This window comes from Synchiropus splendidus, chromosome 12, assembly GCF_027744825.2.
Source record: "Synchiropus splendidus isolate RoL2022-P1 chromosome 12, RoL_Sspl_1.0, whole genome shotgun sequence".
Taxonomy (NCBI): Eukaryota; Metazoa; Chordata; class Actinopteri; order Syngnathiformes; family Callionymidae; genus Synchiropus; species Synchiropus splendidus.
Window position 1 is genome coordinate 9191692 of NC_071345.1, and position 27749 is coordinate 9219440.

Genomic DNA, 27749 nt, shown 5'->3' on the forward strand with positions numbered 1-27749 from the left:
TGGTGTCAAGTGCAGCGCTTGTTTGTGTAAAGTATACTTCCTCGTCCATACAATGAATGTCAGTTTGGCAATTTGGAGAGGAAAACTCATGAAGCAGGCTAACTGTGATCAAAGTTAGCTTAATCTTGTAGCATCTGCTTGTTTTAAACACAACATTTTGGAATTAATGTGTTACAATAGTTCGGCTTCTTATGCCAACGTGATTTCATGGAAAAATTGACATGAACAAATGACTGAACACTGAAGTTATTATCATTGGGTGAGATTTTCAAGGACCTTATAGCGCAGGTGACGTTTACATTGCAAGGACATCTTTGCTCCTAACACCTGAGTCAGCAAAGCAAGTGGTGCTTTTGAAAGCTACAGTCGCCTGGGAAGAGCAGGTGGAGTCCCACTGGTTCAGGCATGTGTAGAGCCACTAACAGTGGGATGGAGTGCGCTAGGCTTCTTGGCATCTGCCGCAGAAAAGAGCCATCATAAGCATTAGGCAGGCTCTCGGCTCTGAAGCTCAGTTCAGAGTCCACACCTCCAACGACTCTGAGACCTTCATGGTGAGGACACACGAGTTTGGATCAGCTGTGTTGGACTTGTTGGTCAAGGTGCTGTAACACATGTACAGCCCAACCCTCTGTATAGTGGACCTGAGTCACTGCGGATGCTGACCAGGTTTAACTTCTCCTACACTCAAAATATTTGTCCACTGCTCATGTTGTATAATGGCTGTTATGAAACAGGAAGGACTGTGGCGTTCGAGCGTCACGTGATAGTCTCCTAGCAACTGATGATAATAGCACGTTCTGCTGTGAAGAAGAGTTCTGGCTCATCATTTGTAAACACAGAAGCCATCCTTATTGGTCACACGCCTTGCGCCCTAGCGTTATCTCAGAGTGAGATAAAGATAATAAAATCAGGAACATGGAACAATTTTAGATTGCTGACATTTGAGGACAAAAACTTAAGTCAGAGCTATGAAGCATCAACAAAAACGGTTATTATTTAGGCAATTTATTGCTTATTTAAAGCCACCAGTGGCCTTCACTTCACAGTTCAAAAGTCACAGCTGACAATCATGGTATAAACTTAGCGTTAAGTCACTCATAAGTTTGTGAAAATCATCGCTTTTAAACCAGAAAACACAAAAAAGATGTGTTCCTTTAAAAAAAAAAAAATCAACACATAAAAAAGTTATCACAAATATCCCATGGGCATTTGTTGATTATATGAATGATATTGAAAAGCACACTTTTTTTTGGAAGTCGATATTGAAGCCGCACTCTTATGTATAACAAAAAATACAGCTTGTTATTCTCCGAGGAGCTTGTTTAACAGCAATAATAGAAAATATCACAGCAATACAGCATACAGCATAGAAGAAACTTGTGCTTTTAAAAGTTCGACAAGTGGTGAACTGCACCTAAAATGAAGACATGACAAGACACTCCTGTATAGCTTCATTCTTATCAATAACAAGTACAACTTTAGTCTTATTTTAACACCTTCAAGGTATATAAAGCTCATTAAATCGAAAATCTGAGGCAACTGGATGAGCCAATGTAGACTGTGGAATATGAGCGCCGTTTGCACGAATTAGCATTTTAGCCTGGTGTTGGATGGGAAATAAACTTGCTTAAAAATAGCAAGAATATTGCTCTCGGAATAATGATAATCATGGGTACAGGATATCTGGACGCTCTCGCCAAATCTGTTGCATATACACCGTCCAAGAGTGAGCTAAATATAGACGTACAGTGGTGAAGTATGTGACAGGCTTCCATCTTACATCTAACATCCAGCAGCTGAAAATTAAGTCCTCCAAAATCCCCTTCAATTAAGATCCGCGCCGATAATCTCCTTCCCGGATTCGGTCGTGTTAAAAACTATCATCCTCATCTCGTCGGGACATTATTAGCTGCCTCCTGGGGCCTGTGAGGTGGGGCACGCTGGAGGGCGAGTCAAGCACACCAGAGTCAAGTCTGGGGGTGGAGGTGCATCGGGGTCCAACTCGTCCCATAAGTCCGCGGACATCTCTGTGCAGGGCCGGATCACTCGGAACAGAGTTGAGACACACGCCCTGCTCCAGTCCCCCCATGTCCCTGTCCAGACGGGGGTTGCTGGCGCTGCTCGGAGACTGAGGATCAGCGCTGAAGTAGAGCGTAGAACTGGACTCTGTGGGGCAAAAGTATGGTTCTGGACTGTCTCCGAAGACAGATTTGCCCTCCGGTGAACTGCGCTTGAAGTCCGACACAGGGGACTCCAGCGGGCTCTCCATCTCGAGGCTGTCGTCCTCTGCTTTTTCAAATGATGAAGGCTCACTCACCGTCTGGAACTCATCTTTGCAGTCTGAAAGTGGCACAATGCCGTTCCCCTGTGACTCAGAGATGGATATGCCCTCGCAGCTGCCTCCCGCTGTGATGGTTAGTCCTTCGTGACTCTTAAACTCTGGGTTGTACTCCTCCAAGTCCAGTATTGTCGCCGCACCTCCTGCCCCATACGCTCTGTTGATCTTCCCCAAGTCACCCGTTTTCATTGCCAACCGTATCAGGAGCCAGTGGTGGTGGTAGCAAGGGCATGCGCTGTTGGGGCGACCTCTACATGTACCGGAGTGCTCCAGAAGCGAACCGGCAACACCCGATAAGGAGAGGCTGCCATGGTTTTGTATGGAAGGGGCCGGCAAGCTTTTGTCTCCCAAAGAGAAAGAGGACTCTCCTTGTTCTATGCAGGTGCTGCTCATGTGGTGGTGATTGGAGCCTTGGGCTATCTCCGTTGACTTGGGGTGTAGGAACCGGTAGTAGAGGACAAGCGAGGAGACGCCTGTGGACAGCAAGTATGAATATAAGTCACTAAAATAATGTATCGATATTCCATCCTCCAGCATAACCCACTAACAGGTCCAAATGTAGGGGGTATGAAAATGTGGCTACTGCTTTTCTGAGGCACCATCCTGATTCTCCTGGGCAACTGCGAACTACTTCAGCTTGAGCTCCACTGAGTGTTACTGGATTATGATATGAATCGAAGTGCTACGCCAAGTCCAAAATTACCCTACCTATATTTAGGAATGATTCCGCGCTCAGTGTCCTCCAAGACACAGATAGTTTAGAAAGATAAAATGTCCCTCAAGAAACAGACATGCTACTCCAACTCAGAGGTTTGTCTCGCGTATTTATGAGCGAGGGTCCTGGATTGCCCTCTGGAATCAGTTTAACCATCAGCGCCGCGGCCACAGAGACTGTAAACCGAGCACACGGGCACAACCTTCACTGTAGAAGAACAACGGCTCAACTCACAAAATATTAATGCAGTTGGAATCCCAACCCTGTTATGTAATTTGTTTCAGTGTCGCCATCCATCAAGCTTAACACATTGCTTTGCTCATTTATAATTCAGGTGAATGCGTCGCATTATTGATTAGGTATTATTGATGTATTTATTATGTGCGGTTTAAATCGCCTTGAAAGTGTCACAGCCTACAATGAAAAGCCAGATGGTCGTTCCACAGCCCCTGTATCACAGGCAATAAAATGAAATTCATTTGCGAAGGAAGACGACTCACCAGCTAGAAAGCTACACAGCACAGTCGCGGGCAATGTCAGGTTGTCCCGGGACACTTCGCTGAGGAAGTCAGAGGCTGCCAGCAGCAGCGTGGCGTTCTCGATGAACATAAACTGAAGGGGGACAGAAGGTGACACCATCCATCATTTGCAGACAGCTTTACTGAAAGCTGAGGAGTCAAGGTGAGGATGACAATGCAGGCAGCACACGTGCGCAAGTCTGTTTGTGTAAGACGTGAGTGTGCAAAAACGGCTCTTATCTTACCGCATAAAAGCTGGCCATGCGGAACCGCGACGGTCCATCCTTGACGTTTAGAAAGAGGAAGACGTGGACTAGACCCATGAGGCCGTTGAACGCTCGCCAACACCAGGGTCCGGTGCAGATGTCAGGTTGCTGGGACACCAGCCAGAAGGAGGCGGTCAGCCAATGGAAACCTGCAGATCAATAGCCATAGATATCAACGCAGTGGTTGCAAGTGATCCACCCATGTCAGGAGACTTGCTCACCTACGACTCCGCAGACCCACCAGTTGAAAACCCTGGCGAAGAACATGAGGCAGGTCACTCTGGCCCCAAGCATCCCGGCACGCCACACCAGCTGGCACAGCAGCGCGGCCGGAGGCATGGCAAGATGGCCCGGTCGGATCAGGCAGCAAGCTCGGCTGTACAGAACCAAAGCCCAGGATATGGAAAGCACACAAAGACCACAACAATAGGCCACTGTAGGAGGAGAAAATGGGAATGGTTGGTTTGAGACACCAAGAAGGGAGTTAGAACATGCTAGAATCCACCTGGAGAATCGATGCCCACGTCTGTAGACACCACGACATATGCTTGTAACAGGCTCTGAGGCAGCGTGAGGATGAGCGCTTCCAGCAGCCAAAGGGCAGCAACATCTGCCTGCTGCATGACAGCTGCACCCAGCTCGGCCACCGAGCCCTGGGACTTCAACACGGACTTCATGCAGTCCCATAACCTGCCAACGGAGGGAGGCATGAGGACAAAAATGACATCTGAACGCAGGTAAGTTATAGAGTTCACCTTTTGAAGATACCCAAGTGCAGGATGTGTATGACTGAGAGGTAACACCGTCTGTCGTCGCCGTCATCGTAGTACCACTTCACGCTTAAGAGCTGCACCGCTGTGCCCGGCAGGAAGAGTCCCAGAGTGAGGCCAGCCCACTGCGTCTCTTCATTCCACAGATAGAACCCTAAACAGTAGATCACTGCAAGCACACCAATACATTCCACCGTCAGAAACGGAAACTGAGAGCAGGAAACTAGTGAAAACTGCAAAGGCCAGCAAAGTCCTTGTGAACTGCCTTTCCCCTTGAGAGGAGGCAACTCCAATGAAATGATGAGCTGACCTTTGGCACTGGAGCGGCTATAATTGTTTCACTTTAGTTATATAAGCTGCTTTAAACACAGGGAAGGGACACGCACGTCATTCTCCACGGCGGTCAGAAGTGACGCTTACTTTGTTCAAGTGGAGAACGGAGAAGCGTTGTGTAGGAGTTGTGGCGGAGAGGATTGATGGATCTATTCATCCATGTGTCAAAGTAAAGGACAGCGAACGAGAGGGTGGGGTGGTTGGAAGAAGCTGGAATGGATGTGTTCGCAAACAGTTGTGCCGACATCCCGGAAGGACAATTTGACAGATAGTTGGACTGTGCAGAAGACGCAAAATAACAGTGGTCAGGAAGTGCAGGGTTTGTTGGATCCGACTAAGGCCAGTTTCCCTCAGCAAAGACGATAAGGAACGCTGGTCTTCTGCAGGGGAAGTTAGTCCTGAACTCCCTTGCGTAGTATCAGGGTTAGTGTACAGAACCTCCTAGCATCTAGACATTTATTGATTCATATCTTTCAGACTTTTAAACCCTCCCCATGTTCAGGCTCCACCTTTCGTTAGCATATCGAAGGGGTTCATCGGCTGTAACATTAATGTACCATCTTTCTCTGGGGCTTCTAGAAGATATTAATGTAAGGAATTCATTCTACAAATCACAGGCAAACTGAACATGCCGGGTGTCTCACTGATGCTACTTTGCAAAGCCACTTAGCACAGAGGATATCGAACGCTACGCTTCGATTATTGTGTCTCACTCATCTAAAAAACAATAAACACCTGAAGGGCACAGAACTGGACAATATTCTGAACAAGAAAGTCCACTGATCATTTTTACACACGCTTCAGGAGAAATCATGATGCGCCACCAAAAGTGAAGCGCGACGCAGCCAGGGACTGTCAGTACACGTAGTTCGCGCCTTAAATATTTTGTGTGTAAGATAAATCAACTCAATCAAAAGGTGAACTTTAACCCTCAGTCCAAATCAGCACTTCTGAATCAATGAGTGTCGCCTCGCGGTGTGTTCACAGTTCAGCAGCGTGCATTCCCAACATCAAACATCTAGCTGCGTAGCCTCGTCTCAACCGCTTTGTTGTTCTAGTAGTGTGCAAAAGTCAAAACAGACGTCACTCTCCTGTTTTATTGTTGGATGCTAATTTTAGCACAGTGTGGTTTCAGGATACATCAATTATTCGCCTCCTTCTGCATGAAGTGTCAACAGTTATAATGTTGGCTTGCAACATAACATCCAGTCAGAATACAAAAACCTGAGCGCATCGTTTCGGCCTGCTTCTAGTTCAAGTTTTAGTGGTTGAATTTGTGCATGTGTTCAAAGCTGACCATGACTGGGTGGGTCGGATTCAGTCCACGGGCCATGAGTTTGACCGCTCCTCTAGACACGTGGGATGTTTGACAACACTTTCCATCCAAGTTTTCTGAGGCCAGTCTGGAACCAATCCGCTCTCATCGTGAGAACTGAACAGAGACCAGAGTGTTTGGGCCGTGCAGGTCCAAAGATCACACCTCCAGCATCATCTCTCCTGTCCCAGGCCCATTGATCTGCTTAGTCAGGGATTCTTTCAAGCTCGCACTGATGCAGATGTGCTGGGACTGTAATGTGTTCTATTAACAACCTGCTAATGGGGACTGCACGATATGACGCAAGGGCAGGCTTCACCGCGGAGGTGGATTCTAACAGCATTAGTCTGGATCCTCGCGGTTGACCCCTGGACTCCACCGGGTCACCCCAAGTACATTGGCCTCATGAAACGGAGCGTTCAGCCAGCGCGCTCATTGTTCACATCTGAGCTAAGCATCATCTGACCTGGCGGTTTTCAAGCACGAAGCATGTCGGCTGATCGCAGTCTTAATCCCGCGCGGCCGCACGACAGACGCGCGTTTCAAGTACACCTGCGGTGTTAAGCGCCAGGAGACGCGGTTCGCCCTCATACAACATGCGAGCAGGCAGCCAGCGCCGTGGGGTCCGACACTTACGAGCGATCCGTTCGGCCGCGATCACCAGAGCCGACACGCCGAACAGCCCCGCCTGACACCAGGCGATCCAGCAGCTGCTGCGTCGAGTCGCCGACGGCATCCTGCGGGCGAGCGGCCCGGAGCTGTTTATCATGATCTGCGGGAGAGGGAACACGCCGCTGACATTATTGGGGGCATCCTTCAGCCTCTCTCCGCATCCTCTCCTCTCCCGCTGCCTGCCCCCTGTCAAAAAGACGTGACGTCACTTAAAGGGCCATCGTCCACCGTCAACGCTCTGGTTTCCCCTCGCCTGAATAATGCATCTCTCACATGTATCCCGATATTTCGATGTCAATAATTCAACATCATATCAGCTGGATGTGGCGGTTACTTATTTATTGTTGTGTTTACCAAGGATTTGTGCGATTTAAAATGTCTTACATGTGGTAAAACCTCCTATTTCTCATTGCCAATCCCAGCTGTCCAGGGCAGGAGGCATGGCATCCTGGACAGGTCAGCCTTCAAAAAAAGATGGCTGGGTTATGTTTAGGAACCACCGAGTAAATCAGCCTCGCTTCATTTCTTCAAAAGAAATAAAGAAATAAATGGAAAAAAAAAATATATATATATATATATATATATATTTTTTTTTTTTTTTTTTTTTTTTTTTTTTTTTTTGCAGAGTGATTCCTCTATAAATGGAAAATAAATGCAGTAAATTAGGACAAGCAAAAGTCGTTTTTATTTTGGCATCTCCCTACAGTAAATAGTTTTTATTGCTAGCATGTGTAAAATCACGTCACGCTATTTTCATCCCTGTGTAATGGCAGCTCATAGTCTTTCTGTGCAGTGTTTTAAAGTGTAAAACTGTGACTCCGTTCCAAGGCCGACAGTGACTGGTTAAAGTTCAAAGAGCACTGGCCCAGAAGCTCAGCAGCTGAGGACGATGCTTGCTGGACTGTGAAAGTCCTTGATATACTTAAGGACGGGAGAGTGTGAGAAAGAGCCTGAAGAGTGTTTTAAAGGCTTAAAATATATAGAAATAATGCAATACATTTGTTTCAAGTTTGCTTTTTTTGTGCAACAATGATCAAGAGAGTATGATAAAAACTATCAGATTTAAGAACTCACAATAACATTCAAATGTATTCTTATCCTGGAAGATGTAAGTGGTATAGACTGGTGGAACAAGCGCTACGTGCAGAAAAGCAGACAAAATATTGGAGTATTTCCAAATGAGCTGTTTCATCACTCTGGCCTTGTGACGATTGTGGGACTTTGCCCAGGTCCAGGGCCATCAATTAACCTACTCGTATTTTAGGACTGTGGGTGGAAACCAGACTGTTCTTCACGTGGGGGAAACGGAGAACGTTCCATAAATATAATGACATTAAAACAGACATCATACTTCAAAAGTAGAGCTTAAGAGATGTTATTTCTGTTGAGTCAATGATAGTTCAGCCATTTCACTGTAAAAACAAGAGCAGTAAATCAGAATCTAGTTTTTCTCGTGAAAAGAAACATCATGTGACTAGCGGCACGAAGGCTTCAGCAAGTCCTAAATTCTCTGTAACGCCCTTACTTCATGGGATTAAATGCTTTTTGTCGGGTCATCTGTCGGCCGAAAAAGCTCTTATTTGGAAATGAACAATAAACGAGTGATGTCTGGTTCAAGGGCCGTATTTACTGTGATTAAAGGGATGAATACGTCTGGTTGTTGAGTGCTTTGGTGGGTTCTTACGTTGTTCAACACCCAATTATCTGCTGAAAACACGTTTGGAATAACAATGATAGGATTGTACTGCGTTGGCCAAAAACAATTCGCTGTCATGAACGTCAGGTTTAATATCAACATGAACTTGTTGCACTGTTTGACTCGCCTGTGACAGGGGAGAGTGATATTTTAAAATAGAAATACATGCGAACAATCTTCCACTCTTGATGACATTCATCTCACACACACACCCCCTTTGCACCTGTGTGTGCAAATGGAATCATATTTGGTCAGCAAACCGACTGCGTCAAAATGAAAAACCCTAGAAGTGCGTTGTCATTCGTCTCTGCTGAACAATGACTGCTAAGTTTTATGGGTTGAGTAAGCGACCCATGCCAGCCGATCAGCGTCACCCAGGATGGTCGCGCATCATCACATGACCACTCTGAACAATACGCCACCCGACACCCTTTTAAGTAGTCATTTGAGGACCAGAGAGCAGCAGTGGGCAGGTACTCCAGGAATGAAAGTGTCAGTAGCTCTCTGCCGCTGTTTCAGTCAGAGATGAGAGGTTTTCTTAAGAAAAGCCACAAGCATCATTTGTCATTGCACCGATGATGAAGAATGAAACTACATGCAAAGATTTTGATTAAGCTATGAGGAAATGCCTCAGCAGCTTTTGTTTGTGTTTTTCGTGTGAACTGGGCTCGGTCGTAATTGGCGTTCAAACCGTATTACAGGATGTTTCCGTTACGAACGCTCATTTGCTTGAGGGAAAGTCAACTACAGCCGAAACTACCCAGTCATGCATCTCGAATGATGACGCCATGAAATAAAAGGTCTCTCAGCCTTATGAAATATGTTCCATTTATTCAACACAGATTAAAACACAGAGCAGTTTTTCATATTAAGAATAGAATAAATTAATGATAAAGATCTGTCTTCCAGGCCTCGCTGGTCAACATTTGATTCTTCACACGCTACATTTTCTGCTCGGTATGGACAAGGCAATCTATGATTGAGAGAAGGCTTTACTTCAAATGGGGCAGTAACAGACAGCTGCTGACTTGACCTGTGAGGATTATATAGCTGGATTAGCAAGGCTGTGTTTGGGCTCTGACATGCAGCCTGACTCCAGCTTGATGCTTGTCGGATGCAAAGGTAGGGAGCCCTTCTTTCCTGGCTTGAAAGTGCCCAGATCATTCGTACCCCGGGCACCGTCCCAAAGTCCAGAAGTTTGCTCCTCCATGTTCTGTATTAGTTCGATGACATCAACCTTGTCCATCTTGGTCTCCGGAGTCATGGCCTCGAGCTGCTCTGCTGCCTCGCTCAAGTCAAACCTCTCAATTTCGGAGTTGACACGATGCAGCTCCTCCGGGGAGTGTCTGTGCGAGGCGTTTGGGGACAGAGGACAAAAGCCTTGGAGGTGCACTTGCAGGCTGCAGTAGTGGAGGTAGGCACAGGGGCAACGAGGACACCGGTGAGGCCGCTCTCCAGTGTGAAGGCGCTTGTGGAGCTTCAGGTGTACGAACTGAGTGAAGCGGGCTGGGCAGAGCTTGCACTGGTAAGGCCTTTCGCCTGAGTGCAGTCGCTGATGTGTCTTCAAGTTGCTTGTGCTGCTGAATCGTTTATGGCAAACCTGAAAGGAAACGGAAGGAAGCTACATCAGTTCTCCACTTGTTTTACAAGCTTGGGAGAGGAGAGAAGTGCCACTACCTTGCATTCATGAGGCTTTTCTCCCGTGTGTACCAGGTAATGCTTTTGTAGGTGCGCCAACTGAGTAAAGTTCTTGTTGCAGGTCTGGCATCTGAAGGGACGTTCTCCACTATGTACCCGCAGATGGACCTGAGGAACACATTGTATAAGTTAGTATTTTGAACTGACAGGGACATACACTCTACAACCTTTAAACTGAATGAAAGTTCTGTACCAACCTTAAGGTTTGACAGCTGCCCAAAGACCTTTCCACAGACGTTGCACTCGTATCGTATCTTTCCATTTTGCCTGGTGAGAGGGTAGGACAGTGTCTTGTATCCAATGATTTGCCCCACTTGTCTGTTTTTTCTGAGATCCATCGCATCCTCCGTGTTGCTCTGGATGGCAGAAGTAGGCTTTGAAGGAAGGCAGTCCGAAGAGGCGGCAGTGCCTGCCGGTGGCGAGCGCCCCCCTGATGTTAGAGAGGGCTGCGCCCTGCAGAGTGAAGTGGCCATTGTTTTGGCGTTGGATGTGGACGTACTGGGGGAGTCTCCATGCACTGGCAGATTATCAGTAGAATTCTTGAGGTAGTTTGTCTTCAACATGAGGTTCTTGTTGTCTTTCTGTTCACCAGTTGGTGAAAGAATGAGGTCTTGCTTTGTGTTTGACAGTGCAACTCTGCAGTCTTTATGTCCATGAGATAAAGGATTTAAAAGTTGTGAGTATCCGTCAAAAGGCAGCAAGTGAGAAGGCATAGATAAGTACGGTTTATGGCGATCACTATAAGAGGTATAAGGCTGAGGTAGGATGCTGTTAAGACCAAGGGAATAGTGAGGCAGCAGAAAGGGTGCCTGTCTCAGATCGGGATAGATGCGCTCAGGCAGAGTCTGGTCATGGAAAGGTTTAACTATAACAGGACTCTGTTGAAAGCTGAAGTGCAAGCTCGATGGTACAGGACTTCTCCAGGCGGGCCTTTTAGGAGAAGGGCCACAGGGCGGCAGTGATGGCAACGGTGCGTACAGGTGACCGTGGAAAGAATCTGAGTGAGACTGGATTGGGTAAACCACTTGAGGGCAAAATGGGAAAACAGAGGTGTTTCTCTGTGACAGAGGACTATCCATAGGTTTGTGGTGGGTCTTTGTTGGCTCTTCTCTGAGTATTTCTGTAACACTGTGTCCTCGCTTCCCTCCCGTCTTCCGGGTTTGGCTTTGTTCTGTGGGTCGAAATAGGGAGCACATTAATTTCAATTTAGTAAGGCTGATCAGCAAGACTCTAACTTTGCAGGTTCGAAGGGCACGCTTTATTAATAGAAGTTGGATTTCTGTAGAGACATTTTGACTAGTATTTTGGTGCTTCAAGTCTAGTTCTGTTACCATAAATCATAAGCACAATAACTGGGAGAAGTAGAGGTCCTGAAGGTCTAGTGTGCAGTAGACCGATTCAAAGTCACAAAGGGGGATAAAATTGTGAGGCACCTGTTCTTAACAAATTAAGAAGGTGTAGTGCCTCAGGCTGAAATATCTTGGGATGTAGGAGCCCAGAGATGCCAGTAGTGTCGGGGAAATAATGGTTTTCATTTCACCCTCTTTAGCTGTGGGCTTAAGCGAGATCAACTCGGGTTTAAATCAGGTGTGTCTACCTGAGCTCTGGCACCCGCCTCTATTATGAAAGCAGATGCCTGAAGAGAAGCAACGTCTGTGTCCGATCATGATGCAGATAGAGCGGTGAGCAGAGGTGAATAGGTTGGATATATTTAGACCTGCAGCTATTTCCAACCACAAGGGGCCACAATACACAGATTCACTACCTTTCGCCTGAGCTGCGAAACAAATTGACTTTAAGTATCTCTAAACTCGAGGTGTGAGCACTCGAGCTAGTTCCGGGACAGGTGAAGACGGTTAAAAAGGCCTAAACTTTACTCCTCAAATTGACTCACAAAGACAGCTCTTATCTACTACGTCCTCCCTGCTACCCTCCCCCTGTTCTTAGCCAACTCTCAGCAAACAAACAGCAGACACTCAGTGAGATATCAATCTGTCAGCAGATCGCCTTGTCAGGAAGTTCAAGTAGTCACTGGAGCACTTCCTCCTTAAGAGCCAAATAAATAAGAGCCGTCAGAAAGCTGTCAGCAATGGAGACACTCCTTTGTGTGTGTGCGTGTGGGAGTGTGTGAACATCAATTTAAATGAATGTTTTGGTGGGCGCTGACTGTCAGCTTGCAGCCTTGTTTTTAATTGTCTGCAAAGGTTCCGTGTGTCACTGGGATGCCAGCTGTGTTTCAATGTGAAGTAAAAAAGGGAAACTGAAACACTGCCCCAAGTCCTAAAATTGGTGTCACCTTACAGATGCACTGTGCCTACACCTGGAGACTGCTCCTCTCTGCTTTCAGGACTCAACTCTCCTCCATTGTGTTGCGCTCGAACAAAAGGCAGTGGGCGTAACTGAGTAACTTCTTAAACACCCACACAAAGAGTTTGTCATCGGGCCAGGTATTTGATTGGGACTTTGCTTTACAATGACAAGTTTGGGCACAGGAAAGGCTGTTTAAGTGCGGCAAACACTTACCGCTGGAGTCCATCGCCAGCTGTCCCAGGGGTGGGTAGTTGCAGCGCTGGGCGAACTCACTGCAGTACCACACCAGGAGCTCCTGGCCAGGCCGAAGAGGTTTGATGGTGTAGAAGTAAATTTCCAAACCATTCTGGCAGGCAACCAGGTTCTGCTCCTCCACCGTGCAAGCCGGGTTGACGTACCGCATCCAGTTGCTCTGCTCTTCATTTAAACCATCCAGGATGTGGTTAAGGTGCCCCTCAGAAAAGACCTGAGTGAGTCAGAGAATTGAGGCTTTACTGGAATGTGTGTGACAGCAAGAGGTTTCATGTGCTGGTACAACAGATATTATATGCGCCTAATGCTGCACGGCACACAGAATTTTGTGAGTCTGGCTCAACCTCAGGAGACATGTTGATAAGAGAAAAAAAAGTTTAGATAAGACACAAGGAACCTCAAACCTCAACTGTGGTGCAACGACAAAGGCGCAGTGGTTAGATCTGAAACCTTTCTCTTATGAGAAAACAGGCCTTTTAATATGAAACCATGAAAGTAGGATGGTCATTCGTCTGAAATTTGAGCGCCGCTACCAAAACTGAAAGTATAGCAAACGTTTGGAGGAGACTTTTGTGATAAGTGATGCAGGGACCGCTGGAGTGATCGAGCCTTTGGAGCCACGTAACTCCATCAAGACGTGGCAGCTCATCTCCTGATTGCTAACACATTGCTGCCAACGTGATTATTTAAATGTGCGAACCCGACCGCACGTGAAATGACGCCTGGCCTGATGCTGCAAAAACAGTTCTCAGGCTCAAACCCACTTCCTTGCTTAGTCAGAGTCGGCCTGGGGAAGCGCAGACATGAGCACTGTGTGTTTACTGGCAGTGAGAAGCTCAGCGAGAATCGCTACGTCACTGAAACGAAACAGCTGTCTCTGTGTGTGTGTGTGTGTGTGAACCAGCAAACAGATGTATATCTATGCAACTCACTTTCAGGCCCACCGCACGGTTAGCTGGCATTTAAACTCACTTACCCTCCAGAAATACTTTCTGTTGGCATCTCGTGGCAGCGTTTCGTCCGTGTATCGTTCCCCTACTAGTGGCCCGAATCTCGTCCCTTTAGGTATCAACTCCTTGCTGGACACTCCAAGCACCTATTGGAAACAGAAGGCACGGAATCATGAAACGTTTTGTTCGTTGGAAAGGATCAGAAGTGCGTATAAAGAGGAAGATTCTAGGAATAACGTTGCTTATCTTACAAAGGAAAAGAGGGTCAGTTCACTGAGCAAGAGGAAATGAGCAATAAAACAATTGGTTCTAATAAGAGTGTGACGATCACGTCACAAATCTTCTCAACAGTGTTTCTCTTCGGCTTTGGGAGAACCGCGGCCTCTCCTTCACATGCTGCATATTTCATAAGCCAATCACTCTTCAAGTTTCTCTGCCATATTAAAATTTCACCACTACTCTTGTTCTGCTACCTCCAGGTGTGAAACTCACCCCCGTGTCTCACACCCTCAGGGCGGGGATCAGAGGATAAGGTGTCACGGGCATCCCCCGACTAAGCCGAATACACCTTGAGCTCCGAGAATAAATCCCTTTAAGCAATGATAAGGATTTCGGGCTGCAAGTGGAGGGTCTTTCTCTTGAATTCATCCACAATTTATCCGGATATTTAATTTGTGTCGGAGGTGCCTTTGCCTCGCGGGTCCCTTTAAGGCGCCTCACTGTAACATATCCTCTTTGGTGTCAACCAGTCTGCAGACGGTCTTTATTAGAAGGTCAATGCTGTTGCGCAGGTATTTTGCGGCAGACGCCCGGCCGGGCTATTTCCTCTGATCTTGTTTGACTACTACCCTCGACACTAAACCCTCACGCATAAAGGAAGCCTTCCTCGCTTGAAGACAAGCTGGTCTATCTCGCTATCTGTGACCCCCCCCCGTCAGGTTAACCATAAACCACTAGTGTGCAAATAAAATGTCGCAAACTTAATCCAGATTATCCATAAGGTGGGGTGCCAGCGGTTGACTTTACGGCGTAATTGTGTGCCGGGACAAAGGCTTGGGAATCTGTGGTAGCTACTAATCATGAAGACCCGAGGCTGTGTGCTGAAGGGGCTCGGCCATTGTCTCCGTTTGCCTCAGCAAATACAAAGTAAGAGGAAAGGCTGAAATTAGACAACAACAAGTCAAGTATTTCCCGCCTGACGATGGATGAGGGGACGAGAGGATGTCGGCGTGACGCAAAACATGTCAGGAAATAATCGGAATTAGCTCTGCCTCTAAAAAGAACCAGCAAAAACACTGTACCTCTGAGTTCACGCCGCGCTTCAGGGACAGGTTTCTGGGTAAGGATCTCTCTGCCCTGGTCTTGTTTTCAGACTCTTCCTCCTGAGGTTGGTCCTTTACGATGTAGGTGCACTTCTCCTCAAAGTCCACCTCAGTCCACGAGGTCATATTAGAATCCAGGGTCTCGGGCTCCACTGCCACAATGACCCCTGTGCTTTGCGGGGATGCCTCAGATGTCAACATGACAGAGCTGCACGGAGAAGAGGTGGCCTGGAGAAGAACCGAAAGACAAGTCAGCACGTAATGATATCACCGGACCGGACAAACAAACTTCAAAGTAGGACCCTCATGCTCGCTCGCCCCCACTGTCCCACACATCCTGTCGCTACCCTGTAGCTATAAGGGGGGTTCCTGTGTGCAGCAGAACCACTTTCACAAGGAAACCAGCACTTCCATTGAATCAACCAGACTTCCTCTGAACTGAAAGAGGTTTGGCTCTCACACTGCGCACAACCCCTTCTTCTCTGTTATTTCTCCCTCACTCGAGAACATGTCGGTCAGCTTCACCGCCACCTGAGTCATGAGGTGACCACATGAAACTGTCAGTCAGAACGAAACAATGTGATTATCAAATACAATGCTCTGGTATCTCTTCACAGAACTTTTTTTCCTGTCTGTTTAAGATAGCAAAAGATAAGATCTTCACTTGAAATAAACGGCTTACGTTTGAAAAAGTGCTGACTCCTAATAGCGCCGGCTGATAACTGAAAACACATCTGTGGATTTTGGAGATTTGATGCAGTCAATTTTCCCTGATATTGTTCTCAAGAGTGTGTCACCACAGAATGAGTGTCACAAGTGTGACAGCTCAGTTCGAAACCGCTGAACCCAGTGACACAGCAGAACACATCTTCCAAATCTAGTCATGAGTCAAGTCACCGGGGCGTTTTACAAATGCAACTCCAGGTGGTTTGACTTTTCAGTCTCAGAATGATGCATCTAGACCCCGCAACGATTTAAAGCACCAACAAGTCCGGAGAAGTTGTATAGGATGATGGACACTTACTGTTAAGCCTTGAGAGGAGCCACACATAAGGCAGCTTGAGTGAAAGCAACCAGTGGCTGTGCGCGGTTTCGTCCAGTCCCTCGCTCTTCGCACGGTCTCTCAGCGAACCTCAATATCCTGTGTGTGTGTGAGTGACTGCTCAACTGAGTGTGTGTCACTCTTACTCAGGAGTCGTGAAGGTGTGTGTTTGAGAGCGAGCTGCACTCCTTTTTTTTCTCTGGTACTCCCTCCCCCTGCTCTTCTTTGCCCCATGACTCCTCCTTGGAGTGTGTGTTTGTGTGTGTCGCGCTGTTCCCCCCCAGGCCATGAGGCTTTCTCCAAGGGAGGTGTCACACAGCTATGTCCGGATCAGACGAATACATCTTCGTTTTCTGACAGTCTCTTCATCCGTCATTCTGACTGGGGAAAGACTTACCTGTGCGGTTGGTGGAAAGCTCGGCACAGGTGATAGCAGTGACATCATTGTGGAGAACTCACTACATGGACATACCTTCAGGATGATGTGCTTATAGGGGAGCGGGGGGGGGGCTCGTAAATAGTGGTAAACATGTAATCTGTTTTCCTTTTACATAAAAGCAAGACTCAGTATGTTTGGGTTTTTCATTTTAGCGGGAGTTTTTCCAGTAGTCATGTAGATCCTCAAGAGTCCAAGGTGCACCGGGCTGAGAGGGCCATGTTCAAGTTTACAGGGAAGCTTGGTGCTCCACAGTGCCACGGCTTGTCTGGACTGTCAGGAGTCGCACACAAATCCTGACCGAAGCGTCATTTCGGATGGTGAAAAGAACATTTTCTCCCCTTAATTCCGCTCATGAACTTTCAGTCACACTGTCCGTGTGGTTTTCCCTCAAAGAAACACGGAAAATGTCTTGTTTTGTCGAAAACATTTTGATGGTTACAAATAAACAGAAGATGAATATCACCTCGATCAGGTGCGCTGGAACGTTATTGTGTTCGCCCTTTGAAAACAATCGCACAATCAGTCAGTCACACTTAACTCACTTTCGATCTGTGACTCAAAGTGAAACTTGTCTTATCGAGATCAAGCTGCATCATAAATAGATGCGACAAATACCGATCACCACCGATGACACAGTCTGTCCAAAAACATCTGCTTTTTGACGTCGGCAAGCCGCTGTAACGAACAAAATGTTTGTCGAGAACACACGTCGACCGGAAGTCGAGTCATTTCGTTGTTTATGTCTGCGATGAAAGTTTATTGTCTGTTTTGGTTTCTGTTCGGCTGCTTGCGTCGCTGGCTCAAGTAGCTCTAAAGTTTCTTTGGCCTGTGAAGTGACAACAGTTTTTATACTGTACGAAACACTGTGTTCGACCCCAGGTTGCCATCCATTCAAGTGCATGTGGATGTGAAATGTGCTACTCACTTGTTGTTGTGACACTTCAAGGAAATGTTTGAGGAACTGTACTGCCCGTTACTTGGATGTTAAACAGGTTGCGAGAGTGCGCCACACCCTAAATGAGTGAAGCACGCGGAGCACGTTGGAATTCTGATTGTACCTTGATTGGAAATGGACACATTATATCCGCCTTCATAGCAAGGCAAGTCTGACTGGAAAAGCACTCAGAGGGCGCAGACCTCCAGCAAGCTGCTCGTTGCTCCCAGATAGGGATTTTTTTCTTGCTCATTTTATTGTCATACTTTTATTCAACTTTAACTATAGAATTAAAAGTCAATTTCAGTTGATCTAGATGGGTCAGCAGGTGGCAGTAGTGTTTCGGGACTAGCTTGTATACTCACTGAAGAAAGTTGGAGGAACTGGTACCACAGTGCCTTCAACAAAACAATGGCTTATTTTTGCTTTAAAAACAGCTGCTTTTTATTTGGAAACTTGAAGAAGAGGGAAGTTTAGGGAAGGCCATGAAGTGTTTTGTGCGCCGTATCAAGGCTTTTATTTGTTTGGCCACGTACGTCTGGTTATGGAGCCAAACATCCTCCAAAGTTACAGATGATTGGGGATCTTCTACGTGGACATTCAAAGCACGGAAAGAGTTCAGGGATCTTTATAGACAAGCAACAAATGCTTCCTTGTGTTCTCACTGCCATTACTCCAAATGAAAGTGCATGTAAAACCGTGGCGGCTGGTGTTTGAAGTCAGACGGCTGCTTGTTTCCAGCTGTTTCTCTCTGTTGCACAGTGGGGACGAGCTCCGGAGTGTGCGGATTCTTGTCATGTAGGTCATGTAGCCCCGCCGTTCACCCCACTCCCCTCCGCTCTTTCATCCACCGTCAACATTTGAGTTGGCAGGCTGCCACCTCGCTGGTGAATTGTCGGAATTTTCAGACGGCTCGTGCACGTGCTCGACACGCGACGGCCTCGTATGTCGCTGCGTGTTTGTCAGTGGCCCGTATGCGACTGGCTTCCTCGCAGACCCCTCTCCGTTTCTGTCGTGCTTGGTCCGTCTTCCTGTCCCGCTCACCACACCTGACTAAGCTACTAATTATGGCTGCTGACATGAGCCACCGTGTAATTTAAAATCCACTTCTCTGTCACTGTTTCGCTTTTTTTCCCTTGCCTTTAGTCATGTCATTCATCACCTTCTATTCAGCCGTGCTCTCCGCCTCCTTCCTCTCTAATGCCTCTGTATCTGAACACTTCTTCTGCTCCTCTCTGGTGTTGTGTGAGGGACTCGCATGTGGCAACATGGACCTGGATGAGGCGTGGGTGTATGTCTCTATGAACCGGGCTGGATCGCCGCCTTGGACACCCTCATATTTGACAGGACATTCTTAGAATAGCAGGCTGATGACTGGGTCTCCGCACGCATGACACTCGCCGTCCCAGAGGTGGAAAGTGCATGTAAACTCACTTGTTAGCCGGACGAGAAGAACAAGCTTTGAGGCAGACAATTCCCCGACCGTGTCTCCACTGAGACAGGAGTGAGAGTAACATCAGTAATATTCCTCAAGACGACGCCTCGGGCTCAATTCTTGAACATTAGCGAAGGAAGCGTCTGGCTCAACCGTCCGACAGGATGTCCGTATGATTCAGCCCCCCCGAGGCGCGTGCGTTACTCGGACCTGAACCACACACAGCCTTCGCGACCTTGAGCATGTGATGCCGACCGACAACAGTCTGGTGGTCAACAAATTTAGCCACGGACTGGAGCACTGTCAGGAGGACACAAAAAGTATTCACTGAAACAGAGCATTGCTATTAGCTTCTTCAAAGGCAAATTAGATTCCATACCGCAGCAGGGTCGACACAAACTTGAGCGGTGTTCAACAAGTGGCGTTCAGACGCTGCCATAATGTTAGTGACGCTCTAGATGAGCAGTGGGAAAGTATTGATGCACTCAAATATCGCAATACAACGAACCCTCATTTATCACAGGGTTACGTTCCAAAAAGAACCCGTGATAGGCGAAATCCGTGAAACAGTCAGCTTTATTTTTTACAGTTATTATACAATACTGAACTACATATACAACGAAACCAAAGACCAAAACAGGTTTTGATTTTTTAGCTTTTGTGCTTTCGTTTTTTAGCTTTTGTGCGGATAACGTATCCAGCGGAGTGTTCTTTTTCCTGCAGTCGTTGATCCACAAAGCTAAAGCAGACGCCATCCTTACAATGGCCTTGTTGCAGACAGTTACAACCCTTTTTGCATCCTTGTTAAAACTGTTATTTTCCTCCTTCTTTATGGAAAAACCGAAAATTCATTTAGTCCGTAACGGCGCTCAACAATCTTCCTTCAGCATGTCCAGAAGTGTAACTTCTTCTGCGATATTTAGCATCTTTCTCTTCCTTTTGGGCGCGTCCTCAGGTGCCTTCGCCGGTGCAGAACGTTTCGTTGACATTGTGGGTTTTATCGTGGGGTAAAATTGCAAACGTAAATTTGGCAAGCTGTACAGAGACGAGGCGCGGAGACTGTTCACGTTGGTTAGTCCCTTAGCCAATCAGGATGCAGAACACAATGCACTAAAAAAACTATAAAAAAAATTAAAAAAACTGCACAAAAAAAAATCTGTGAAACAGCAAAGCCGGGAAAGGTGAACCGTGTTTTAGCAAGGGTTCACTGTACATGATGCCCCAATACTGTATGAATATTTGACGTCCACTATACATATATTTAGGAAATAAATACTATTTTTTTAGTATATTGAAGCTTCTGACCACTGGTTGGCAGCGAGTAGTTTGTCAGCCCCCTTCAGCTGCTTGTAATAGATAGCGAGATCTCTGTTTTAGCCTGGGTTGAAACGTTAGCATCAGCTGACCAATACGATGGTTCAGTCTGGGAGAAGATGGCATTCAAAGGGCAGCACATCTGTCTGTAAATCAAATAGCATTGAACACAATAAACCGACGAACCCAGTGCACCAATGTAGCTTATAGCTAACGGGTAATGTCGATTGTTTGGAACCATTTGCTTGAGATTTCTTTCCCTTCCTTTTCTTGTATACGTCATATTTAGCAATGCATGATATCGTCCCTCCTGTATCAGGATTGGTGTCGTATCGCCTGATTCCTGCCAATACACAACCCCGCCCCAGGTGCTCAGAGTGATATTCAGGGGTGACGCTGCTACAAACACGTTTTAAACAAGCAAATGAGTTTGTACTTTTACGTCCGACTCATACCGAGGATCCAGATGCAGGCAACAAAATCCCGTGGAAAAACCCAACCCCGGTTTTGAGCCCCGAACTTGTCTTGAACTTGGCAGGACGCACACGTTGGGTCGCCTCTAAAGGTCTCTCATGAATAACATGACAAGTCATCTCTTCCCCTGTGATCACTGGACCGGCACAAGCTCTAGAAACTAGAAAAAAAAGTTGTTTTCGCGTCTTTACTGTAAACCCCAGAAGACAGTTTTTAGCTGTCCATTCCTGGAAGGAGAGCTGCTTGTGTTTTTGGCTAAAGATGCCTTTGGGCTCTATGCTAATTGTCTAGGTAGCAGTAGCCCTGTAATTTCCACCCATGACTCTGTACCTGCCTTGGGTCATTTCTCGCATCGAGACTAAAGCCGATCGTGGCCTCACCGTCACCTCCCCCGTGACGAGAACAATGATCTCAACGGAGGACGCTCGGTTTATAGCCCATTACAGCTGAAAATGTTTAACACAGCCTCACCTCCGCCTTTGTTTTGGCCTTTACGGCCGACTCGGGGAGGAATATTTCACATTCTATCACAACGATCTTCTTCACAGCCTCCTAATCTCATCAATGTCACTCTCGCTTTTTCCCAGCCGTCGCCCTGTCAGCCGCAGGACTTCCTGACAGGCGCGCTGCTCCCAGCTCCCACCTCAGGAACACGTCGAGCGACACCTCCACCCTGTCATATCTTTATTCATAACAGGACAGCAACATCAGAGGTTGGTTTTACCTTCTTTCAGGTGCTGAAGCCACCACCCACCGACCATCTTTCCTCCTCTCCCCGCTGGTGCATGATCTCCTGTTGACAGGCCGAGGGTTATTATCATAGTTTCAGGGCCCAGAGGAATGCTACTGCACATCTCTGCAGATGTCTGGTGGAATACTGACAAGCCACCCACTGAGATAAAGACAAAAACACTGTACTTGTGCTGGACAGCGGTGGATATGTCAGTCAGCTAATAGACACAACAAAAACCGTCGCCAGCTCAACTGGTCGAGTCTCTTCTGTGTTGTTGAAATCAGTTATGAGCCACTCTGTTGACATTTATGAGTCTGGTGTGATGCCAGTAGAGAGCTGGATTCCTTCTTTATTTTTGGTTTCATCTCTCGTGCTACCCAAAGTGCTGTCACTTGTCTGAGGATTTACTTCACAACCAAGTTGTAATTTGTAGTAAGAAGTTCAATATAAATAGTGATTCAACTTTCAGACGGCAAAACAAGACATTGATAGCAGGAGTGAAACACAAACACTGACTCTGAACGTGACCATGACTGAGATACATTTATGGACATAAAGCAAACTGAGATTAAAAATAAATAAATATAATATTTCACAGTAAAATAACTAAAACTCCAGACATTTAGGAAGCATAGCAACCAGTGTAGTACATGGTTATTTGTTAGTAAAAAAAAAAAGATAATAATAAGAATGTGTACATTAGAATTTAAATTGCATTAACTTTAATTAGAAATAAAATTGTCAATGAAAAAGAATAATATCAAAGGTAATATAATGTGCACCCAAGGAAATAATGTTAATGATGAAAAAACAGACAATGAAACAACAAAAAGTTAAGTAAATAGATAAAATAAAATAATTGAATAAGAGAAATTGAGGTAAAAGTTGTAGAAATATTTTTTGAAATTGTTAAAATGATAAAGAAAAACATTAAAAAATGAGGAATGTTAGGTAAAAAAATCACAGAGTAAAACCTCAAGTAAAAAAAAAAACGAGATGAATAAAAATTTGTGATTTTTCTGTTTTAAAAAATTAGGTAGTTTGTGAGGAAAAGAGAAAAAAAATATTCAAAATGAAAAGTGCAACTTAAACGACAACATTGTTATAAATATAGTAGTACATACAGTAGAATGAATACACAAATGTGGCACATGAAGAAAAGCCACTCAGTATTTTTTAATGAACTGAACGTCATAGAATAACTCAGCTGAAGTAATCACAGGGGGGAAAAAATAGAATTTCAAAGCCGTTCAGAAGAGCATGACTCGCCATGACGACATGAGTGATATATGCAAATGACAAAGTTTACAATTTTGAAACCAGAAAGCGCCTCAGCGTTGGTGCCTGAGTGGCGAAGCGGAATTCTTCACCTACCTGCCAATTTTCATGTTTTGACACATCAGTCTGCGTTTCACTCGAGTCTCTGCTTCCTGGCCTCCTTATCAGCAGCGACAGGTTTGGGTTTCCGTGGCGATGCGTCACCCGCGCTCTTTCCTTACCCTCGAATTTCAAATCTGACACACACATTCTGTTTGATCATCAATTTATCGGAGGATGTGTGAAAGAGTTGGTGGAGCTCACTGTCGAATTTAGTGTGATTTGACATTCGCTTTCATGCGCAACTTCACCAGGTTGTTCCGTATTACACAACCTGTTTTTATGCTACTCAGCATTAATGCATTCAGGGCACCACTTCCATTTCACTGTGTGGTGGATTCATCATAAAAAAGAAATATACGTCTCAGTCAAAATTTGTTACATTAAAAAAAAAAAAATCTGATTTATGGAAAATCTAAAAGAAAAACATTTATATTATTGTGATCGTGAAGCATGAATATATATTATATTAATTTTGACATCTGCACTCAATAAGAGACGTCTTGTTTCGTTGCCTGGTCCGTTCTTCATCCAAAAGTTTCCGAATATTTCTAAACTGTTTATACATAAATTTAGAATTTAAATATTTATTTTTGCCTCTTGCTACAATTTTTGGTTTTAAAAAAAAAGTATAAATAAATGAACAGAAAGTAACTACGAAACTAATAGTCATAAAAATGTGGGTGGGTGGGAGTAGGAAGTGTGGCCCCCCAGGAGCCACACCTGACCGTATGAAAAGACTCCTGCATTGTTTCGTCTTCCTCCTGATTCCCCAGCAATAGTGACCCATGGCAGGCCACGTCATTCAGGAAGGACACGCAGCACAGTCTCTTTCTCATGTCCTGCAGGGAATCGCTCCCCGGACAACCACTCACGTCTGTCGCACCAAAACAAGATTCTCAGTTTCCTGTTTCCCAACTCTTTCATATCTGCTCTTCTTCTAACCTCATTGTGATTAACCAGCTGGCAGAGTGACTCAGATCTGCTTGGCTTGACCACTGATGTGCTCTTGAGCAAGACACTGAATGAGACAAAGTGCTGCGTGCTTCTGTTCAGGAGGAACTACTCTCCGTGAATTGAAGAAAATTAAATATAAAATTATATATATATATTAATGTGGAAATGTATTGTCATTTAATATTTCAATTGACAACAATGAACATTTACTGATTCACGAAAATATATGAAATTTCTATCAGCACAGCATTGCAAAAAAATGAAGAAAAAGGCAGAAAAAAGTGTCAAATATAATTTAAAATAAAGTCACATCAAAGTCATCGACTCAAAATAAAATTAAAGATTGATGCGCATTTTGAAATTATTATTTGATTGACAATAAGAAATATATTTTTTGTGTTATTTATCTGCTATCCGCAAAATAACATTAAAATTAAACATTTTCTTGTGTTGTAGCTTATACAAGCAATAATTTGAAACAATAAATTTATAGAAAAAGACAATCTATAATTTCCTGTTTATTTATCTAAAAACAATGTTAAATCAGCCTGAATAAACCAAATATACATGAAATATATATATATAAAATAGAAAAAGACAAGACTGTGGGAGTAGTAAAGGCCATCTGGTCCAATCCAGTCTAATAAATGGAAGAACAGGTTATCTTAACATCTTTAGCACGATAAACAGCGTGCTGAAATGATGTCGCGAAAATGGCTCCCATCCCAAGACCATCCCTTGACTCCTCTCTTCCCCATGTTTATAAATCTGCTGGGATTTATTGCCTCATTTTTGCGAGTCATTTCCCCTCCATCATGCTATTTTGGGCCACTTGTTTTCACAGGCCTCCACAGTCTCCAGACCAGTTTACAGATTGACAAACACGTCGGGGAGTTTTTGTTTGTAATTGTGGTGTGTAAGATAAATAAGTACAGCGTGCAAATGTCCGCGGCATTCATGAGTGTGAATGGACCCGTGTCACGCAGCGCGGTGATTTCCTTTGTTGAGCAAGAGCACAATGCAAGCGCGAGTCTGCGTGATTCACTTTTGAGTCGTCTGCCAAGGAATGGCGTCCATTATGGAAGAGCTGGGTGACAACATCGGTGACATCACCAGGTGCCACTGTGTCTGTCTGCACGTCTCAGTATGTGTTTGACACTTTTACACGCACACACACACACACACACACTCTCTCTCAGGACCAGTCAGACGGCACTGTCCTCCACCTGTCTCCAGTCTTACCTGCCCTAGTCATTAGCAGGGTCCCGGAGCCCCACTGTAAGTGCACATGTCAACAGGCAAATTACAGGGCACGTCCACACACACATATTTGTTTTGCTTTTAAAAGGCTAATATCCGTCTGCACGCAAGCGTTACATTCATTTTCAACCCCCCCACCTTCTTTTGTTTTCCTGGGCAGGAAACGTAGGTGACATTCAAAGACCTTCAGAGAGGAGGGTGACAGACACGGGGTGGCTGTGTTTGTGCGAGTAATGACAAGGACAAACTAATGTTTTTTTCGAGGGGGATTTTCTGAGTGGACTTTGAGAGTGATTTCTAACTGTGAGTCAAAGTGTGATTAGGCGGCTGAGCGCTGTAACTGTGACTCGCTCTGCTCCGACTAATCAGGAGCAGAAAGTCTCCGTGGCGTCGCTGCCTGGAAATGGCTCTGCTGATGTCGCAAGGAGGACCGTAAATAATGCAATGAAATTAGTGCTGCTGTGAGACAGCGAGGAGGTTTCTGTCTAAAAGGCGGGGGTGGGGTGGGAGGGGGTCCTGGGTCGCCTCGGTCTGGAGATGTTGCCATCGGCGGTCGCAAGGTTCAGGCTGCCTGGTCTTTATGTTTGTTGAGTCTTGAACGGAGAAGAAGAGTTGAAACACAGTGTTGTTAGAGGCTAATGTTAGCATGAAGCTGATCTGTGGTTAGTGTCACTCCACCCATCTGTTTTATTTTCAGATTCATTGTTGACATGTATAATCTAAGAATTTTGTTGGACCTGATTTCTAATTTCTACTCATGGGCCACTGAAAACGACGTGACAGACCGCATTTGGCCCCGGGCCTCGATTTTGACTTGCTTGCGTGTGCACACATCTGTCCACCAGTTCTGTATCTTCAAGACAACTTTAAGGCCCATTTATGCTCAACGTTACGTACGGATACGGATACGGACGGGGCCTTCTGTACTCCGTATTTCTGCACAAGCATACAGATATGGACCAAACGGCGCAGTACCACCGGAAACCATGGGGGGCAGTGTTGCTGTTACTACCCGATACGTCGCTCTAATGAGACAGGAAGATGACATAGCAATGGCGGAAATTCTCCATACTCCAGTCGCAGTATATTTAAGGGCCTCACCGACAACCGCCTCCCACAACGCTGCCTCCGTTTCATCTTTCGTGCAAGAGGTATGTTATCGATACTTCTGCCACAGTCGCCATGTTTGTTGTTGTCATGAACTTTTGACTCTGGGTGGTTATATGGGGAACAGCAATACCAACGTAAAGAAAGAGTGGAATCATGCATCGGTGACGGAAACATTGAATAGAACAGGGCAGAATTTCATACGTAAAGGAAGCAGTCATGAGCTTGTAGACACCTCTAGTTCTTGCTCTGATCTCATTCAGGTCAGACCTCATCCAGAGGACTCGACTGCTCTCGCTCCCAGTTTGAACTTAAAAGGTCAGAGCCCTTAAAGACTACGTCTTCATTCCAGATGTGGGCTCATCTTGACGCACCACTGCCTTTCAAGTGCGCCTGACTGCTGTGCATCTCCACACTCGCTGTAGCTTCTGGGGCCGACCTCATGAGGTTTCCTGTGGCAGCATCCCCAACCTCGCATCTACGTCAGCTGGGCAACGCATAACCCACAGAGCGGAGCTGTCTGCCGCTCAAGTTCAAAGGCTTGAGGGTGGAACAAACAGCATCTGCAGTGTCAGACCTCTGGGGAATCAACCATTCAGAGCAAGCACTTTCCTAGTTGGTGGGACCCCACTGACCATGGCAGTTTATTCTATTCTGATTCTGATTCTGAGTTGGTCGACGCGGTCGCTAGAATTCGCCACCCATGGACAGCAACATCCGTTTATCTGTAGATAAAGGGCTCTGACCTGCCATGTTGGCGCTCCTCTAATTTAAGACCTGCTCCTTCACTAGCTTTTTCTGAGGCAGCTAGAGAGGCGGAGGGAAGTCGCCTCAGCCGCCAGCAACCAACAATCCCTCGGGTGCAAGCACACAACAGGTAGCGCTTGGCATGATGTTACTCAGGAACTTCAGGATTAAGAGTTGCGATTGATATCAGCTACTACTACTTCAGCTACTGTCCCAGGTACCCGGGGTGTGAAGCTAACATCGCTGAGTCGTAGCGCCTCAAAATAGCTCCCCTCTTTCCCATAGAGCTCTCAGCCTGCCGTCCACTCTGATGAGTCACAACTTATCCTCTCAGTACGTCCGGCTCTTTTTATATTCCAGAGCCGAGCGTTTCATCCAGCGAGAGGTCACATGATAACACACCACCGGGATGAACATTTGAACAGAACCGGCAAACGAGAATTACAGTCGGGGCGCAACAGAGATGAGGAGCTGCTGGCGACAGCGCCAGCTTCCACCTTATCCACCACTCTCACAGTGAGCTTGACTGTAAAGTCGCCCGCTCCTGTGGTCTGCGTGAGTCAAAGTGTAATTCGATTGCAGCCTACTCAGTCGCTCTGGTCCGACTAATAAGCAGCAGAAAGTCTCCTACGTGTCTGGAAACCTCTCCTGTCTGGTAATGTGACAAACAAGAGGTGGAAATGAGATCGAAGTGCACTGACAAGTTTGACGAGGAGGTAAAACACATGATATAAACCGCGGCGACGCTGACAGATACCGATCTGTTTTGTTCCGA

At 46.0% G+C, this 27749-nt stretch overlaps 2 protein-coding genes across 2 annotated transcripts; both read right to left on the reverse strand.

The window, feature by feature from the left end:
- Positions 1–1006: 1006 nt before the first annotated feature.
- xkr5a (XK related 5a) lies at positions 1007–7122 on the reverse strand. The gene is made up of 7 exons (XM_053882116.1): positions 6892–7122; positions 4593–4776; positions 4343–4527; positions 4059–4271; positions 3817–3986; positions 3554–3665; positions 1007–2811 (listed from the first exon to the last, which is right to left on the reverse strand). Exons 1-7 carry the CDS (start codon positions 7022–7024, stop codon positions 1871–1873), a joined length of 1938 nt encoding a protein of 645 aa, XP_053738091.1. The 5' UTR covers positions 7025–7122; the 3' UTR covers positions 1007–1870.
- A 2081-nt stretch (positions 7123–9203) lies between these two features.
- On the reverse strand, positions 9204–16383 carry prdm1c (PR domain containing 1c, with ZNF domain). The gene is made up of 7 exons (XM_053882077.1): positions 16180–16383; positions 15135–15383; positions 13860–13979; positions 12845–13097; positions 10519–11492; positions 10301–10429; positions 9204–10223 (listed from the first exon to the last, which is right to left on the reverse strand). Exons 1-7 carry the CDS (start codon positions 16204–16206, stop codon positions 9666–9668), a joined length of 2310 nt encoding a protein of 769 aa, XP_053738052.1. The 5' UTR covers positions 16207–16383; the 3' UTR covers positions 9204–9665.
- Between the last annotated feature and the right edge of the window lie 11366 nt (positions 16384–27749).